The 17532-nt window shown below is 41.5% G+C and overlaps 2 protein-coding genes across 2 annotated transcripts; both read left to right on the top strand.

Annotated features, from left to right (window-relative positions):
• The first annotated feature begins 1207 nt into the window (after window positions 1–1207).
• Window positions 1208–6369, top strand: LOC133885068 (cytosolic endo-beta-N-acetylglucosaminidase 1-like). The gene is made up of 11 exons (XM_062324702.1): window positions 1208–1838; window positions 1967–2104; window positions 2315–2424; window positions 2525–2636; window positions 2722–2829; window positions 3231–3343; window positions 3418–3499; window positions 3855–3935; window positions 4212–4261; window positions 4960–5095; window positions 5455–6369. The coding sequence occupies exons 1-11, from the start codon at window positions 1419–1421 to the stop codon at window positions 6193–6195; spliced, it is 2091 nt and encodes a 696-aa protein (XP_062180686.1). The 5' UTR covers window positions 1208–1418; the 3' UTR covers window positions 6196–6369.
• Window positions 6370–6915: 546 nt separating this feature from the next.
• LOC133885644 (uncharacterized) lies at window positions 6916–7978 on the top strand. The gene has a single exon (XM_062325378.1). The coding sequence runs from the start codon at window positions 7259–7261 to the stop codon at window positions 7541–7543; it is 285 nt and encodes a 94-aa protein (XP_062181362.1). The 5' UTR covers window positions 6916–7258; the 3' UTR covers window positions 7544–7978.
• The last annotated feature ends 9554 nt before the right edge of the window (window positions 7979–17532 follow it).

Raw genomic sequence — 17532 nt, 5'->3', positions numbered from 1 at the left:
ATGAATTATATCTATTTGTATCTGATCTGATTATACCTCTACTTCTACTTAAGAGTGTCTGAGCAGGTAGATCGGTTACCATTGGTTTGCTCGCAGTGTAAAATGTGGAGTCTTGTAAGACTTCATGTACGTAGATGTTTCCACGACAGTCCTTTTGTTCTTTCTAATATTCTTGCGTCGTTGTGCTCGATGTTAGATTTTTCTGTTAAATTTGGGATCTGATCTATTGATACTATGTTGATATTCTCGGGTAGAACACTGGTTTCAGTCTGTCCACTTACCGATGAAGCTAAACATACTGTAAACTGAGTTCGATCCAATTCAACCATTGTTATGACGGTTAACGGGGTATGCTACGCTCCGGTATGTTGGTTCGGGTGCGGCAAGAGGCGATCGGAACGAACTATTTGGAATTTGGAAGATCCGTTTCGTCATTGATTTACTGATTCTAGTCATCAAGATGCGCTTCAGGAGGATCCAAGCTTAAGCTTCAGGAGGATCCAAGCTTAAGCATACCAGGAACAACAGGGGCTTCATCGATTTGTTCGAGTAGAGATGGGTGGGATCAAAATCCTACATAGTTGAAATTTGAACTAAATCCTAAAGATTTATAGAATGACCCCCGTCCAAACAAGTCCCAAAGGGTTCAATGATCGCATTACCTGAACTAGATCGATTGGTTTTTTCGCTTAGATGCAGTGCTTGGCTTGGAAGATTGAGATTTTGATGGGGAGAGCAACAGAGATTTCGACATGGTTGGTTTACGTCACTGAGATTATTTCTTGATTTGAAGATTAAGATATCCCTTGCTTGGAAGTTGGAAGATATCTGTTGCTCGTCCTTCGTACAAGGAACCTCTCGGAGCACTGTGGAGGGAACATTAGAGATCTCGTGGCTAGAAATTCGCATGATTTTGATGCAAAAATCATTCGCAAGCAACCGATCCTCCCGTCTTCACTCAAACGCAAGCACCTGCCACACCTGCATCCCCACTATAGAGACAGACTCACATTAAAAATGAGGAAGCAGATAATTTTATCTTTTTAATAATATATTATATATATTAGATTCATATGACACATCTCATCGAAATACTGCAGATCAATTTAAAGTAGCTATTTATAAAACATTTAAATTTTTAATCTAATAAATAGGATACTCAGACACTGTCACTGCCTCTATATATTCACCGTCAGACTCCCTGTTCTGCCTCACTTCTTTGGTCCTTCACTATCCTTTGGATCGAGTCTTCACCATAGGGAGCTAGGAAAAGAGAAGAAAATCTATAGCTTACAAAAGTTGATATTCGAGCATAGATTTTTGTTACCTTGCTAGTTCGACTATAGTTGCTCATGAACTAGGTCAACGGTCGGTCAACGCGCTTCTCCCCACTCCGCCTCGCCCGCCGCCTCCGCGCCATGCTTCCCTCCGCCACGTCCCCCGACGCCGACTCCGGCGAAGAGCGCCGGCCGTGGGAGCCGCCCTTCGACGCCTCCGTGCCGGCGCCGCCCATCTCCTACCCCATCACGGACCTCGCCGCGCTCGCCTCGCGCGCCTACCTCTCCGCCGCCGCCAACTTCCACCTCCCATTCAACCGCGCCTCCCCCGTCTCCTCTCCCGAGGTCGGGGAGCCGCTCCCGGCGCGCAGGCGCGTCCTGGTGTGCCACGACATGGAGGGTGGGTACCGCGACGACGGGGCGCCGCAGGGCGGGGACAACCCAGCCGCCTACGCGCTCTGGCACTGGCACCTCGTCGACGTCTTCGTCTACTTCTCGCACTACCTCGTCACCCTCCCGCCACCGTGCTGGACCAACGCCGCCCACCTCCACGGCGTCAAGGTTACTTTACCCCCCTCCCCCCTCTATCGGTCTTAAATTCTTGCCTTCGTCCTACTCCTGTTGCTTTGTTTCTTGGATTTCGCTTGACTGGGCTTTCAAATGTTCCGCTTTGGTGTTTCTATGCGAAGGTTTTGGGGACATTCATCACGGAGTGGGATAAAGGTGCGGAGGTTTGCAGGGAGATGCTCGCTACCGAGGCTTCTGCGCAGATGTATGCCGATAGGCTCACAGAGCTGGCTGCTACCTTGGGCTTCGATGGTTGGCTGGTAATCTCTCTCATGCTATCCTGTGATTTTAGGCTCTAAAAGGTATATGCTTTGTAACAACATGATGGGATTCTTATAAGAAAATTGTAGTAGGTTGAGGGAGTGAGATGTCATTTTGTGCTAAATTGGAGTGCTGTATTTTTTTTTTAATTTGATCGTTGTTGTTGTTCTCGGACATGTGCGTGTTGCTGATAATGAATCATCTTTCAGATTAATATTGAGGTTAAACTTGATGTTCAGTTCATCGATAATCTGAAAGAGTTCGTCAATCATCTAACCAAGACAATGCACGCTGCCATTCCCGGGTCTTTAGTCATATGGTGGAGTTTATATTTCCTACTGTCTTGTAAACATGAACATGACCAGTTGTAGTTGTAAAGCTTGTTTGATGATTTTGTTGGCTTTTACTTGGCTCTGAAGGTATGATGCAGTCACTGTGAATGGTGAGCTCGACTGGCAAAATAAGCTCAACGAGCATAATAAGCCATTCTTTGATTTATGTGATGGGCTATTTGCCAACTATACATGGAAGGTAACCCTCTCTTATTACTTTGCCCCCTTGCAAGCCTAATTAAAGTCTTCTTGGTAGCCTGATGAAATTGGCATGACATTTGCAGAAAGAAGACCCACAAGATTCAGCTGCGGTTGCTGGAATCAGGAAATATGATGTGTACATGGGTATTGATGTTTTCGGACGAAATACTTTCGGTGGTGGTCAATGGACTGTATGTGTAACGATCTTTGCTTTATTCAATTTAAATGGTCCATTATTACCAATAAGGAATACTTGTAGTGTTAACTAGTTTGTGAGAATTTGACTGTAACTACACAATTCTCTCGTAGAAACTAAGTGTTAACTAGATGAATGCATGAGTGCTCAAATATTTTACTTGATCACTTCACTTTATCAGATTTTAGTTGAAAATGATTGTAGAACAGTTAGATGGCTACTACATACCATAAATACATCCTTTTCTTTTTGGCAGAATTCATTATATGCAATTGAGTAAATGTAAGTTGTACATCTTGCATTGTGAACTCTGACTATGCTTTTATGCAAATGCATCGTATTTAACTTTCTCACTTTCTGATTTACGCTTTACTGCCCATCTTGCATTTTTGCTAGACAAATGTTGCCCTTGATCTACTTAAGAAAGTTGATATCTCGACTGCCATATTTGCTCCTGGATGGGTATATGAAACTAAGCAACTGCCTAACTTTCAGAGTGCACAAAATCGGTAATGTGATGTTGACCTCCTTCTGCTATACTTATATGCTCTTTCTGCAAAGTATTAACCTAGCAATAGTGCAGTTGGTGGGGCCTTGTTGAAAAATCATGGGGCATTCTTCGGAGCTATCCAAAACTGTTGCCGTTTTACTCAGATTTTGATCAGGTATTGGTACTGATTATCTGAATTCCCTGTCATAACGGGTGTGGGTGTATGTACTGAGAACCCGGTAATGATTGCATCATATGTGATGTAGCATTTGTTTGCAAACCCCTGAACTCATGAACGCTGATGCTCAATGCTTACATGAATATTTAGAAAACACATTAGATGATTGGAAACATCTTATTTGATGCGTAACACTGATCACAACTAGTCAATAGCATCTGAGTCGATTGCTCTATGTTTTTTCTTTCTTGTACACCATCTCTCTATATTTTGCAGTTTTTCTTGTCAAACGTCAAAATTTGGTCTCTCCTTGTTCTTATGTTGATGCCTTCTAAACTTTTGATTCCCTTAGGGTCATGGTTATCAGGTGTCTGTTGAAGGGCTGCAAGTCTCCAGTGATCCATGGAACAATATTTCTTGCCAAAGTTTTCAGGTAGCATGCTGACAACATGTTCTGTTGAGCCCTGCTTTCTACATATCTTTTTATATACAAGCTAACATCAAATTGCTGGTTCTATATATATATTGATGGTCATCTCAATTTCCATGACTTCAGTAATATAGTATATTGATATGTTCCCAATTCTAATTCTAATTGTGTACAGTTTTTTTGTCTGCGTTATTTCTAAAATTTGCTTCTTATTCATGAAAGCTGACATTTATCAACATATCCTGAACTTCTCTGTGATGGTGTCACTCCTTTTTTTAGCCTGTGCTTAAATACACCGGAGATCAAGCTAAACTGCAAGCCTTTACAGAGTAAGCACGCTTTAACTTTAGGTGCATTTTTTAATCATGTGTTAATCTAATTCTTGTATATGGTTTCCATTTCTTATACTAAGATGAAAGAGAGGTGTTCGATTCATATTGATTTGGTAACCAATATTTGACTTGTCATCTACTTGAGCTTGCATTTGGTAACCATATAGGTTTCATTGTGTAAATGAAACATCATCTCACATTTAAAATGATACAAATCAGCATATCAGTAAAATAGCCTACTTAACAAGAGAGATTATGTTCCCTAAAAAATGTTGGAATAAATTATTTAAACTGTGCACTACCACAAATCCAGGCCAGGTCAGGGGATTTTGTCCTACTCTATTTGGTTACTATTATAAGCAAATTAAGCTTTTTGGGTCATGTCATGGATAACTTACAGCAGCTATGAACAAATTCGATATTATTCTCTGTGACATAATATTTCACAATATGAAATATCAAAGAAGCACTACAGCTCATCAACCTTCGCTTTATATTCACCATTTGTGCCAATCATACTGCCTATACACTAGCATCTAATCTTCCAGACAAGTGGACTGGCTGTCGATTTTAGCGCTGTCGATTTTAGCAGAGCATGCAATTTTTATCTTCGTTGTACATTTCATAAATTTTTGATAATATTTTCTTACATTATTTTGCAATAGATAACAGAATTTCTGCTGGTTGCTTAATAGTTTCAAGGATGAATCGTACAGTGGAGGGAATTGTTTGACCATCAAAGGAAGTCTCCAGCAGAACATTATTTTCTCCGAACAACTTTTTAATGGAGGACTTGTCATGGAAGATGGATTCATTAATTTATTTTATTCGGTGAGAAAAATTCTATTTACATTTATTATGTTATCTTAACCATCTTCCAACCAATCATCTAATTCCCTCTATACACCATGATTCATGGAGTCTTTTCTCTCGTTTTTTGGTTGTTTGGAAATACAAAGCTGATTAAACAAGATATAGTTCTATGAAATGTTCACTTCTTTTTGAATCACATGAAGTATATGATTGTTTGTTGTTACCAACATTGGCATAATCCCCTGACTGTTTATGAAGAAACATGTTCACAATGGTGCCACATGTGCTCCCTTTACCATAGTGTTCCCTTTCTCCTTAGCGGAGACTTGTTCTTTTCAGCTTTATGATGCTGCATGCTTTTCTGGTGTTTGGTTTAGGTAAGAGCCGATGCAAACTCTGCTGTAGGGTTGTCCCTGGACTTGTCATCTCGAAACAAGGAGGGTACTTCAATTCTTGTTGCAGAGGACATAGCAACATTCACCAGAAAGAAACGAAATCACAAATATGGCTCATATGTTAAAGCTGATAAGGCAGAGTTGCATGTTCCAGATAACCAATATTGGGTCCTTTACAAAGCAACTGTTCAGTCCAGTGCCGACTACACATTAACTGGAATTAACATTGTTTGCACATTGAAAACAGCTGGCAAAATCAGTCCAGAACCTGAGGATAGGATCTCAGAAGCAAATGCAGATGGATCACCACCCTATCACATGTCACTAGGCCACATCAGTATTAGAAAGTCTGATGCAAACACAGAGTTCCCTCCAGCAGAATCATGGGTAACGGAAGGCGAGTACATCTCATGGTCAAACAATTCTAACACATCTAAACTTGTGAGTCTGAAAATCAGCTGGAAGCTGAAGACCCCTGATCAACCATCATTCAGGAAGTACAACATCTATGTTGAGAAGTTAACGGCAGATTCAAACGTAAAGGCTTCCAGAAATTATCTTGGAGTTGCTAGTGTTGATGCCTTCTATGTATCAGGCCTAGAGGTCCGCAGCGACGTCACCATTCTGAAATTTATCATTCAAGCATGTTCTCATGATGGAGGTTGGCAAGAACTTGAGGAATGTCCAAAGTTCTTTGTAACTCCAGTTGATTCTGAGGTGTAACATTAATTAATTCTCATGTCCGCTTTGTTCAATAATTCTTTCATACTATGTAGTAACCTTTATGGAAATAAAAAAGAGAATAATAAAGCGTGTTTATGTACAAACTGCTGCGGTACTATTTCTTCAGCATTGTCTTGTGTGTTTATTTTAACGTTGGGAAAACAAAAAGTAGGAACACCCTTTGAATTTGGGCCATTGATAGTTCTTTCATCTGTATCTTAGCTCTGCAAATTCGCCTACTTGTAGAGCTGTCTTACTTCAGATATGTGTAACCACAGATTCTTCAAAAGATTGAATTCTACTTGTTCAAATCCTTGTATGGTGTAACTGGCCATAATGCAACCTTGAGAACTTTGCAATGCGAACTGGTTGGTCAGGCAGGTCTGTCATTTCTGGCGGCCCGTTCCGTTTGGTCTTGCTCAGAGATTGCTAATCCGTTTGATGCAGTTGTTTATTAAGGAAATTAAATTAGCAAATAAAAAATAAGTAAGTTTCTCGCGAGAGAGATGTATCTCGCGAAATAAGATTGCTAATCCGCGCAGAGAGATGTATCTCGCGAAATCATGTCACTACATGAGTAAGTTTCTAGCAACGAAAATATTTGTATCCTGGGAAGACAAACAAGTGCATTGCATAGAAATATAACCATACTGAAATTTTGGCAAAAGAAAAAACGGAATAAAAAATAAGGATCACGGGAAAACTGTAGTTAAGATTTAGTTTGTTTCCTTGATTTTATTGTATCTTACGTATCTCCTCTAAACCCTGGTGTATTTATACACCGCGTCGATGAAGATTCAACGATCGCGCGTGTTCATCTGCTGCCTGCGCCCTGCTCTCCGTCTCCTCCCTGTCCTCTCCGTCTCCAGGTCCTACAAGGCTATACCCAGTTCACGCTGCCACCCAACTCCATCAACTCGCGTGAGCTCCTCTTCCGTCCTCCTCCGTCGTTTCAGTCTTGAGAACACACGTCGACAGCGGTTTCGAGCCGGCCGGTACCTGACGGCTGACGCTGCTTTCACAAGCAGTAGCGACGTGGCAAGATCCTCCTGAGCGGGAGCTGATGGACTACCACGCCGGCAAGATCGTCCTGGCCGGTGACGGTGCTTCCAAAGGCAGCGGCAGGGACATGGCGCCGCCGGAGCTGATGGACGACCTCGTCGGCGAGATCCTCCTCCGCGTACCGCCAGGAGAGCCCGCGTGCCTCGTCCGCGCCTCCCTCGTGTGCAAGCCCTGGCGCCGCGTCGTCTCCGACCCCGCCTTCGGCCGCCGCTACCGCGCGTTCCACCGAACAAGACTGAGAATCATATGTGCTAGAGTGGCACTCGATAGTCTCGTGATTTCGTAACTTAGAGCTTTATCATGTAGCTTTAAATAGAAGTTCAAATCTGAGCCTTCGCAGTGGAGGATGCGAGAACACGCAATTTCTTACCGCTCATGCATTTGTTCAGTCCTGCATATGTGCTCGTTTTTCTAGTTTGCTCTGCAGCTGAAGCACGCCGTGTTGCGATTCTTTTTGTTCCCTTATTTTGATGATTTGATTTATAGTTTGAGACGTTCCTTTGACATTTTGTCCAATTCACCGAAGAATGGATGTAGATGGAGACAAGTTTTTTTTTTCCTTCTCTTCTCAGATGTAAGCTGACAAAGTAAGATTTGGCGGCTGATGAGTCTGGATCAATCTCTTCTCTATCTCTCTGCTCTCTCTACTTCTAGCGTTCCGCGCCGCTTCCGCCCCCGTCGTTCCGCGCCGCCTCCCCGTCCAACCGAACCCGCTCATCAAGCCGCCGTCCGCAACGTCCCTTCCATCGTGCTGGAAAGACATGGGAAGATTCCGCTCTTTAAAGGTTGTGACTTTTCATACTAGAAGGTGCGTATGGAGGCTTATCTCTTAAGCCAAGGAAGTATAATATGGAAGACTGTAGACTCCAACTATGTGATCCCTATTGCTTGCACTACTCAGGTTCAAATTGAATAATATGAGGTCAACAACAAGGCTAGAAATATGTTGTTCACCAGACTGAGTCAAAATGAGTTTGATAGGGTTCAACACCTTCGTACTGCTCAGGAGATCTGGTCTACTCTGAGTGTCTTTCATAAGGGCACTAATCAGATTAAGGCTAGACGCTAAAACACATCCAATCAAGAATATCAAATATTTGTGCAAGGACCTGGAGAATCTTTGGATGCTATATTTTCTAGATTTGATGAAATTGTTAGCAACCTTAGATCCACTATGGTTTTGCCCTATTCCGATCATGAGAGGGCGATCAAGCTTGACTGTAGCATATGGGAAGTAAAAATCTTGAGCATTGAAGAGTCATCCAATTTGACACATTGAATTGTGATGAACCCTTCAGCAAACTCAAGTCTACTGAGGTTGCCAAGGCGGCAACAATAGGTCTTGGAAATCACCTGTCTCTAAACATGGTGTTGGTTTTAGGACCTAGTGGTAGCAATCGGGCAGGAATTGGCTTTTCTTATGCTAATACTTCATCTGGTGGTTTTGCTTTGTCTTCCTTGGTTTCTATCACAGAGGAACAGGTGGATGTGCTTGATGACGAGGATCTTGACTTCATCATGAAAAAGTTCATTCGCTTCTACAACAACCGGTGAGACTAAAGGAGAGGTGGTCCTCGTGTCTATTTTGAGTGCTGTGACACCACTCACTTCAAGGTGGACTATCCTAAGCTCTAGAAGAGGGAGGACCGCAACCACGACCATGACAAACACAAGAATAACAAGAAGCCCTTCTTCAAGAATCGCAACAAGATAGCCAAGAAGACGACCAAGGTGGCGTCATGGGCTTTTGTGGTGGCTCTCAGCGACATTGACACATCCTCAAGTGAGGATGAGAGCTCGGAGAAGGAGGAGTCGCCCGTGAAGAACAATGACTTCACCGGCCTTTACTTCATGACAGACGACAATGACAACGACCCCAAACTTGATTCTTCTAAGGTATTGCCTTCCTACGATCAACTTTCTAATCAGATTGATACCTTGAATGATATTCTTGTTAGCAAGGATATGTTACTTAAGAAAATAGTTCGTGAGTTGAAGGAGCTTAGGCCCAGGTATGGGTTTATGTCATCTGAGGTTACTTTGTTTAAGTCTAGGGCAAAAGATGAGGATTGTGAGAGCTGTATGGTTGTCATGACTGAACATGCTGAGCTTCAAACTCTACATGCTCAAGTTACCATTCGGCTTGAGACTGCTGAGAGGAAGCTCTTTGAGGAGGAGTCTAGACCTACTCTTCTAGTCGCTTGCAAGAATTGCCCTTTGCTCACAACAGATGTTGATGTGAAAGCAAAGCAAATTCAAAAGCTAGAGTCTAGATTGGAGAGTGATGAGAGTTCTAAGGATGTGCAGCCGAACTGTCCCACCTACATAATCCTTAAGGACAAACTCAGCTAGGTTAGAGGGTAGGTTTAGAAGCTCTTGGCCGAGAATGAATACCTCCTTTATCTTGTGGAGAAGCAGAAGGCAAGGTCAAAATTGATTTGATCTTGGCTAAGACCAAGATATGTGCCGATAAGGCAGGTTTGGCTCTCGAGTTGGATTTTGAGAGGGTGGCTCAAAATGAGGTTAGTAAGACTATTTTTACCACACCTACTACCCTTGAGGCTGAGAAATCTAAGATCAATGACACACCACAACTCACCAAGAAGAAACTCACACCAAAACCAAAGAGAGCTCCACAGCGTAAGATGAAAGCCCATGTGAGAGAGTCTAGAGTGACCAGCAGTCAAGTACTTGAAAGACGCTACCACTGCACCTACTACTAGAGAGAGGTCGCTGCCTTCCGACAAAAGGAAGTATACAATTTCTCGCTCTAGTACGATGGATCGAAGGGGTGCTGCCCGACCGCCAGAGGAAATTCAAGACGATAGAAGAGTTTGCTCTGCCACGTAAGATCCTCGAATCCACCTCGGCCACTATCTTTTGCCTTTTTTCGTTCTCCTTCTTCCCTTCCGGCGAGCAGAAAAGAGAGATATGAAGGAGTAATGATGAAAGGTTGATTGTTCGTATGTTCAGTGATGACGAGCCTTCAACCAATAATAAACACCTGAAAGAAGATCATAAAGTTCACGGGTATAAGTCAAAAGGTTAGCTCGCTTATTTGGCTCTTCTGTTAGCATGAACACATGAATGAGATTCTATTCCTCTTCCTTATTCTTCCAAAATAGAACCCCCCTAGTTGAGTTTTGCTTTCGCTGTAGGAGAGATGAGCGGTGTGAGTGGGAGTGGAGTACTCAAGACATGTACTACCCCTCTTTTTTTGGTGTACAAGAGCCTTTTCCTCACTCTTATGAGTTTCTGGCTCTCTTCAGTTTCCTCCTAGAGGTGGTGACCGGCATGGATCCTACCATGATTCATATGGTTTGGTTCATGTGTCAGAGGCTTTGAGTTGCAGTGCTTTGGTGAACCATGTTCTCCTCATCATGGTACTCACCCTCAGCGTGCTAGTTTTGATTTGCATGCACCTACTTTTATTGCTTTATGGAGGATGACCCAGTAGTGGATTCCTAAGAGGTTTATGATTAACCCAAGTACGGATCCATCCATCTACTATTCTTCTCATATGTATGTGATAGGCAGAGGCCTAGAGAACAAGTGGCTCATCGAATTTGGTTGTTCACACCATATGACCAGAGATTCATCATGGATCTCTAGCCTCACCCTGATGAAGTGACATGAGAACATTACATTCGGGGATGATAAAAAAGGTAGAGTGAAAGCCAAAGGTATGGTGAAGGTAAATGAGAGTTTCACTCTCAAAGATATGGCTTTGGTAGAGCATTTGGGATACAACTTTCTTTCTATATCTCAGTTGTTAGATGAGAACTTGGAAGTGCGCTTTAAGCGCGATGCTTCTCGAGTTCTTGATTCCTCAAGCACTTTGATTTGCCAAAGTTCTTGGATTGGGAGAGTCTTTGGAGCTGATTTTTCTAAGTCTTTTGGTTCTTCTTGATGCTTGATTGCTCAACCTTCTTCCGAGCTTTGGATGTGGCATATGAGACTAGGAAACATGAGTTCTGATTTGCTCTCTCGTTTGAGTGCCCTAGGTTTGATCCGAGGATTACCTAAACTCTCAAATTTGAGAAGAACCTTATTTGTGCTCCTTGTCAGCATGGCAAGATGGTTGCCGCCTCTCACCCACCAGTAAAATCTGGTGATGGCTGCTCTCGCTACTCTTGGATCTTCTTTCTTGTGAGAAAGGATGAAGTGTTTTCATATTTTTGAAGCTTGCTTTGAGATTGTTCAAAGAACTCCTTGGTGTATTGAAAGCAATTCGTAGTGATAATGACACAGAGTTCAAGAACTATCTCTTTGATGCTTTCTATCTTAAACATGGCATTGAGCATCAATTTTTTACCTTATGTGTTCCTCAGCAGAATGGCGTGATTGAAAGAAAGAACAATACTTTGGTTGAGATGGCTAGGATGATGTTTGATGAGCATATGAGTCCTAGAAAGTTTTGTGCAGAGGCCATTAGCACGCCGTGCTATATCTCCAATCAAGTTTTCTCGCACTCGATCTTAAATTTGGCTTCTTATGAGTTGCACTTTGGGAGGAAGCTGAAGGTTTCTCACTTGAGAGTTTTTGGCCGCCGGTGCTTTATCCTTAAAGCGTGGCAATCTTAACAAGTTTGGGTCGTGCTCTTCTGATAGGATTTTCTTGGGGTATTTACTTCATGGTCATTCTTATAGGGTTTACAATCTTAACACTAACACCATCATGGAATCCTATGATGTGACTTTTGATGAATCAACCTCGTATTCTAGTTCTGCTTTTGAGTGTGCAGGTAACAAAGAGATTGGTGAAAGCATCTTCTTAGATGGAGACCTTCCAGCTCTCGGTGATGAGGAGGATGATCCACTACTTCTTTTGATCACACTAGCTCCCGAGCTGGCTCCTACCTCTTCGACACCGACAGAGGGTCTTGCAGCCTCTACTTTCACTTCGATTACTTTCAAGCCTGCACCAGTAGTGTTTGAGGGGGAGGTATACTCACATCATGAGGACCCTCAACACATTTAGCGAATATACCCTCCATAGATGATGATTGGTAATCTCAATGAGAGGGTAACGAGGTCCAAATCCGCTTCTCATGCCCATTTCACCAATTTTGCATTCGTTGCTTCTTTTGAGCCCCATGATATTAGACGTGCATTTTCTGATTCAAATTGGGTAAATTTCATGCATGAAGAGCTTAAAAACTTTGAGAGAAATCAAGTTTGGGTCCTTATAGAGTCACCTCCAAATGTTCACACCATAGGAACCAAATGGGTTTTAAAAAATAAATAGGGGGAGGATGGGTCTGTTGTTAGAAACAAAGCTAGATTTGTGGTCCAGGGTTTCACTTAAATAGAGGGGATAGACTTTGGTGAGACCTTTGCACCTGTCACACCTGGTTTTAAGACCAAAACCAAATGTAAACTATATGTATGCCAGAATCAGTTTACATATACATATAGCGACATCATTAGTGGATCACAGACACAGTGCTCATTATTACAACATTATTTATTACAAAATAACCACACGGGTCTAAAGAAAATTACATAGCAGCGGAACAGACAAACCCGTGTAAACACATGCGATGACGATTATGCATGCATAATTATGTAATTAGCATTTTTGGGATGTGACAATCGCCAACCACCCCATTGCTAACATTAACTTGATAATGGATGAGCTCATCGAGGAGGTCCTCCTCCATTTCCTGCTGGACGGGATGACGATGTCGTGTGAATCTCTGCACGCCTATCCGAGTGCATTAAATATGCCTATACCCAAGGTTTCAAATTTTAAAGATTTCTTTTTGACTCTACTCAAAGATAGATGTCGAGAAGTTGAGTTTTGAAGCCTTTCTTGAGTCTTGAGTACGGACAACAGCAGGGCGCTGAACCTAATAGTGTTTCTACTCGATACTTGGAACATGACTTTTCTTGCTTGATTCTTTCGACTACAAGCTTGATCTACCTCACTCGACTAAATTTGGGCTTGGCAGTACTCAAGTAGGAGCTTGTGAAAATCCTCATTGCCGACCTGAGTTAGGGAGCTACTATCAAATATCGAACTATAGGATATACGCATACTATACATGGATAGGGTGCACCATATACCCGATGGACACCTTCGGATATCGCGGATCCGAATCTGTGGAGCCCGGTATACCCAAAGATCACGAAAGCCTATACTAGGAAGGTCTCGATCGGGTTAACTAACTTTGAGCATGACTAGTATCTAAACTAGATTCGACTGCCTTGCCATGACCAACAAGATGAAGAACTCCCTATCGACTACGGCTGGAACTAAGACACCAGGACATAAGGCGGAGACTCTGATCCCCAGGAGAACTGATAACAGATCCACACCTACACAACTCAACACAAGCACCAAAACCTTAGTTTTGGAGATACTCAACGACTTCAACCCTAGATTAGTTCAGATCCGATATACTCTATTGTAATAGGTCTAGCCACCTTGCTTATACTCGAGATAATCTATATACATAGTCATCCACACAGGACGTAAGATATTACTCCTCTTTGAGGGCCCGAACCTGTATACATTGCATGTCTTGTTTCCTACTTGATCCCTAATATTCAAAGTACACCAGTTCAATTATGGACATATTGTCAGAAACTAATCTTAAACACTGCCCAACCCGTCGCTTGTGCACCCGAGGAGCTGGAAAGCAGCCGTGCTCTGGGCTACGTGCGGTGGCTGCGACCACCTCGTCTACGGCCCCTTCCTCGTGGTCTTCATGGCCACCTACGGCACTAAGATGTTCACCTACATACTCATCAGAGGCTGGTGCATGGGGCAAGCCGACCTCTGCTCAGCGAAGCCATGAGCGTTTAGAGATGGAGCCCGACGCCTTTGTGGGTGGTGCGTTGCTCTCTACTTCGTGAAATTAGTCAAGTACTCCGTACGATTTAAGCACAAAGAAATGTATGCGATTCGCCTATCACCAGTTTGCTTTTATAAGTGGTGCATAATGCTCATGGCTACGAGCCTACGAGGCATTGATTTCATTTTTGTGCAGACCAAGGTTGGACTCTACACCATTAATTTAAGGGAAAATTATAAAAATATCATCGCAAAAGAGCTCTGGTTACTAAATACCATTGCAAAGTTGCTAAGTTGCTAAATACCATCGCAAATGTGAAGAACTCTGGAAAATACTATTGCCGTTGCATTTGTGACATTAAAACACCGTGAATAGTACTCGACAGCTCCAATTTCCCTCTATTCAAAATAGTGGTCTTCTGTTGCTCCAAAAATCTTAGACCTTTTTTACATGTTTGATAATCCATGTGCAACCCATTTTAATTAGATTCACCCAAAAAGCCTGTATAAAATTTAAACTAAAATTCTAAAAAAAAAGGCTACTTTTATAACTTCTAACAATTATTAAAGCCTCAAATAATTTCCAAAAATCTAGAAAAATCACTAATATTTTAATTATATGATGGAATAATTTCTAAAATTATTTTCAGACTTAGGTTATATGGTGAAAAGGTGAGTTCCTTTGTAATGCTCCATTTTTATGCATTTTTATCATTTCACGTGATATTCTTCTTTTAATTAAATTTGATTTTCACCATATAACCTAAGGCTGGAAATACTTTTAGAAATTATTCCATCACATAATAAGAATATTAGTCAATTTTCTCAGCTTTTTGGGAATTTATTTGAGGCTCTAATAATTGTTAGAAGTTATAAAAGTAGACTTTTTTTTTGGAGAATTTTAGTTTAAATTCTACATAGGCTTTTTGGGTGAATCTAATTAAAATGGGCTGCACATGGATTATGGAGTGTGTACAAAAAGGTCTGAGGTTTTTAAAGCAACAGAAGACCACTATTTTGAATAGAGGGAAATTGGAGCTGTCGAGTACTGTTCATGGTGTTTTCCAGAGTTATTTGCGTTTGCGATGGTATTTAACAACTTAGAAACTTTGCGATGGTATTTTCAAAGTTTTCCCTTAATTTAAAGTCATGCCAGGCCATGTAGGTATGCAGCGTCAATGGTGTCTTCAGCATTTTTCCCTACATGAGTTTCTTGACTCCAGTTACTAGCCCTGATGTTACCATGCTACCTCCGAATACGACCACTCATTAGAAACCACAAGCGGAATTAGTTTATACAACAACAACAATATTAGCCTTTGTCCTAAGCAACTCAAGGTAAACTAGAGATGAAACTCACAAGATCCAACTAAAAAGATAAAACCCAAAGTGAATTCATTTATGAAGCTTTTATTTATATTTGATGAGAATATACTACTGCATAATATTAGATAATTGTATGTTGTCAGATTATTATCCTCGATATACTCTTGTGGACTAGAGGGGCTCTCGCCAAACTTGGTTCCAAGACAATAAAGCTTCTCCAACCTTTTACAAGCCATCACATCACCTCCAAGCCAAGTCAATTAGGATTGTAATCTAGGTCCCTCTCGGATTCAGAATCCGAATCAAAATTAGAGTCTGCTGATAGGTTTGAATAAAACTATTAATAATTCTTTCATCCGAAATCAATGTGTGAGCACAATCTCGAAAGGGGACTTCACCTACATTTCAATGAATTTGGTCTCACCTCAAAACTCATTCAAGAAGTGGAAATAAAGATCGCAAGAAGTCAACTCGGCCTCAGAATTTGATTCAGATTCAAACAGATAACTTTGTGGCAATCGGATCATATCTCCTTCATACGGAGTCCTACGGAGGTGTTTAAATGCAGCTTGGAAAATACACGAGACGATCTTTCCAATAGATCGGGCCCCACTATGAAAATCAAGTTGTGCACACAGCAATCGCCCGAGAGAGGCATGGTGCCATCCTCTGTATATAGTTAGCCATAGACACATGAACCATTCGGATTTTTCTTAAATTATTCTGCCACATTGCAGTTTCGCTGCTCTTTCAGTTTGAGGAACCTCGCTTTGTGAACTTCATCTATATTCACAATAGAATTTCATATTGCATCTTCTATTATCTTGCTTGTGCATGCAAGGAAAGCCTTCTTGGAGAGGTCAATTGCGTTCATCACGATTGATAACAATGGAGCAGTAGTGTAGTGGTTGTAAGGGATTCAATCTATTCTACTCAAAGTCTTTGAATCATCAATGTTGAAGTTCCACAAATCGATATATCACATTATATTTCGGAAGATCGGACCATACTCCCATTAAGCCCCATGTGTCCTTTCTGTCTTTAATTCAGCACTACTTTGCTTATTTCTGATTTGCCAATATTCAGAAGGAGTAATATTTTAATTAATACCATGGAAATTAAAAAAAACTCAACCAACCTAAGATGAACTAGGTGTCATTATAGATAAGAAGAAATAGTCCTCCAAATTCGAGTAGAAGGACTCGAAGTTGGGTGGTCTATGCGTATATTCACACCCTCAAGTTCCTAATACCATGGAAATATGGACGATGGTATATGTGCTCAACAACAGTGAGTTTATGTAATTAGAATATCGCAATCTCGTATAAAACTGTGTAACTCCCACCTAAAGATTTTTTATATCTCATTCTTGAAATTGGCTACTTGTACCTAGGAAACTACATCTATTACATCTGTTATGGATGGATGATGGGGTCTTGAGTCTTGACAACTTAATGAAAATTTAGTCTGGGGTAGGATGGTATCCAGGAGGAGATTAACCAAGAACACCATTACCTATACGAGTTTCTACACTCCAGATATCAGCCTCATTCCTGTCTTAAACCCTGCGCATTCCTTAGCTATGATCTGTCAGTGTCACTTAACAAAATAGAATTTTTTTAAACGGTTAACTAAATAGAAATTTGTTTCATAATATATGTGCTAAACCAAAATAGGTTTTCTCTGGAGCTGTGGCCATCTTCTCTTAGTGAGCAAGTGAGGTCTTTAACAGGCGGAGCTGCGGATAATAAGGTGATGTTCTTTGCCTGTTTGGTATCAATTAGCAGCAATCTGTTGGTCTTTGTGGTTCCTTATAAACAAATGTTCGATGAGGGCGTATCGGTTCCTCAACCAAGCTGATGCTTTTTCGATATTTGTGTATTTCTGCAGCATTGGGACCAGCCTGTTCAGGTGAGGGACCAACAACAGGTGCTTCAAGTGCATGACAAACTTTAGGTGCTGAATGCTGTTGCCAGGGCTTCTCAATTAAGGGAAAATTGGGTAGTAATAATGGTAAATACCAAATAGCATAAGTTTTATGGTGAGCCAACTCTTTAGCATCAGTCTGCTGGTGTTCTAAGTTTCTGAGTTTTGTTTAAGGGATTGTTCCTCTTAATTATGTAAATTTAATCATTGCTGACATGTTCTACT

The sequence above is a fragment of the Phragmites australis genome, chromosome 11, assembly GCF_958298935.1.
Source record: "Phragmites australis chromosome 11, lpPhrAust1.1, whole genome shotgun sequence".
Lineage (NCBI taxonomy): Eukaryota > Viridiplantae > Streptophyta > Magnoliopsida > Poales > Poaceae > Phragmites > Phragmites australis.
The sequence above is the reverse complement of the archived record's forward strand: the minus strand, read 5'-3'. Positions and strand labels throughout refer to the sequence as shown.

What these genes read in the sequence shown, in the direction of transcription:
- LOC133885068 (XM_062324702.1), top strand. Translation starts at nt 1,419, where the DNA reads ATGCTTCCCTCCGCCACGTCCCCCGACGCCGACTCCGGCGAAGAGCGC. An exon ending in CCCGGGTCTTTAGTCATATG is followed by an intron (nt 2,425 to 2,524) that starts GTGGAGTTTATA and finishes TTGGCTCTGAAG; the next exon opens with GTATGATGCAGTCACTGTGA. An exon ending in TTTCAGAGTGCACAAAATCG is followed by an intron (nt 3,344 to 3,417) that starts GTAATGTGATGT and finishes GCAATAGTGCAG; the next exon opens with TTGGTGGGGCCTTGTTGAAA.
- LOC133885644 (XM_062325378.1), top strand. Translation starts at nt 7,259, where the DNA reads ATGGACTACCACGCCGGCAAGATCGTCCTGGCCGGTGACGGTGCTTCC.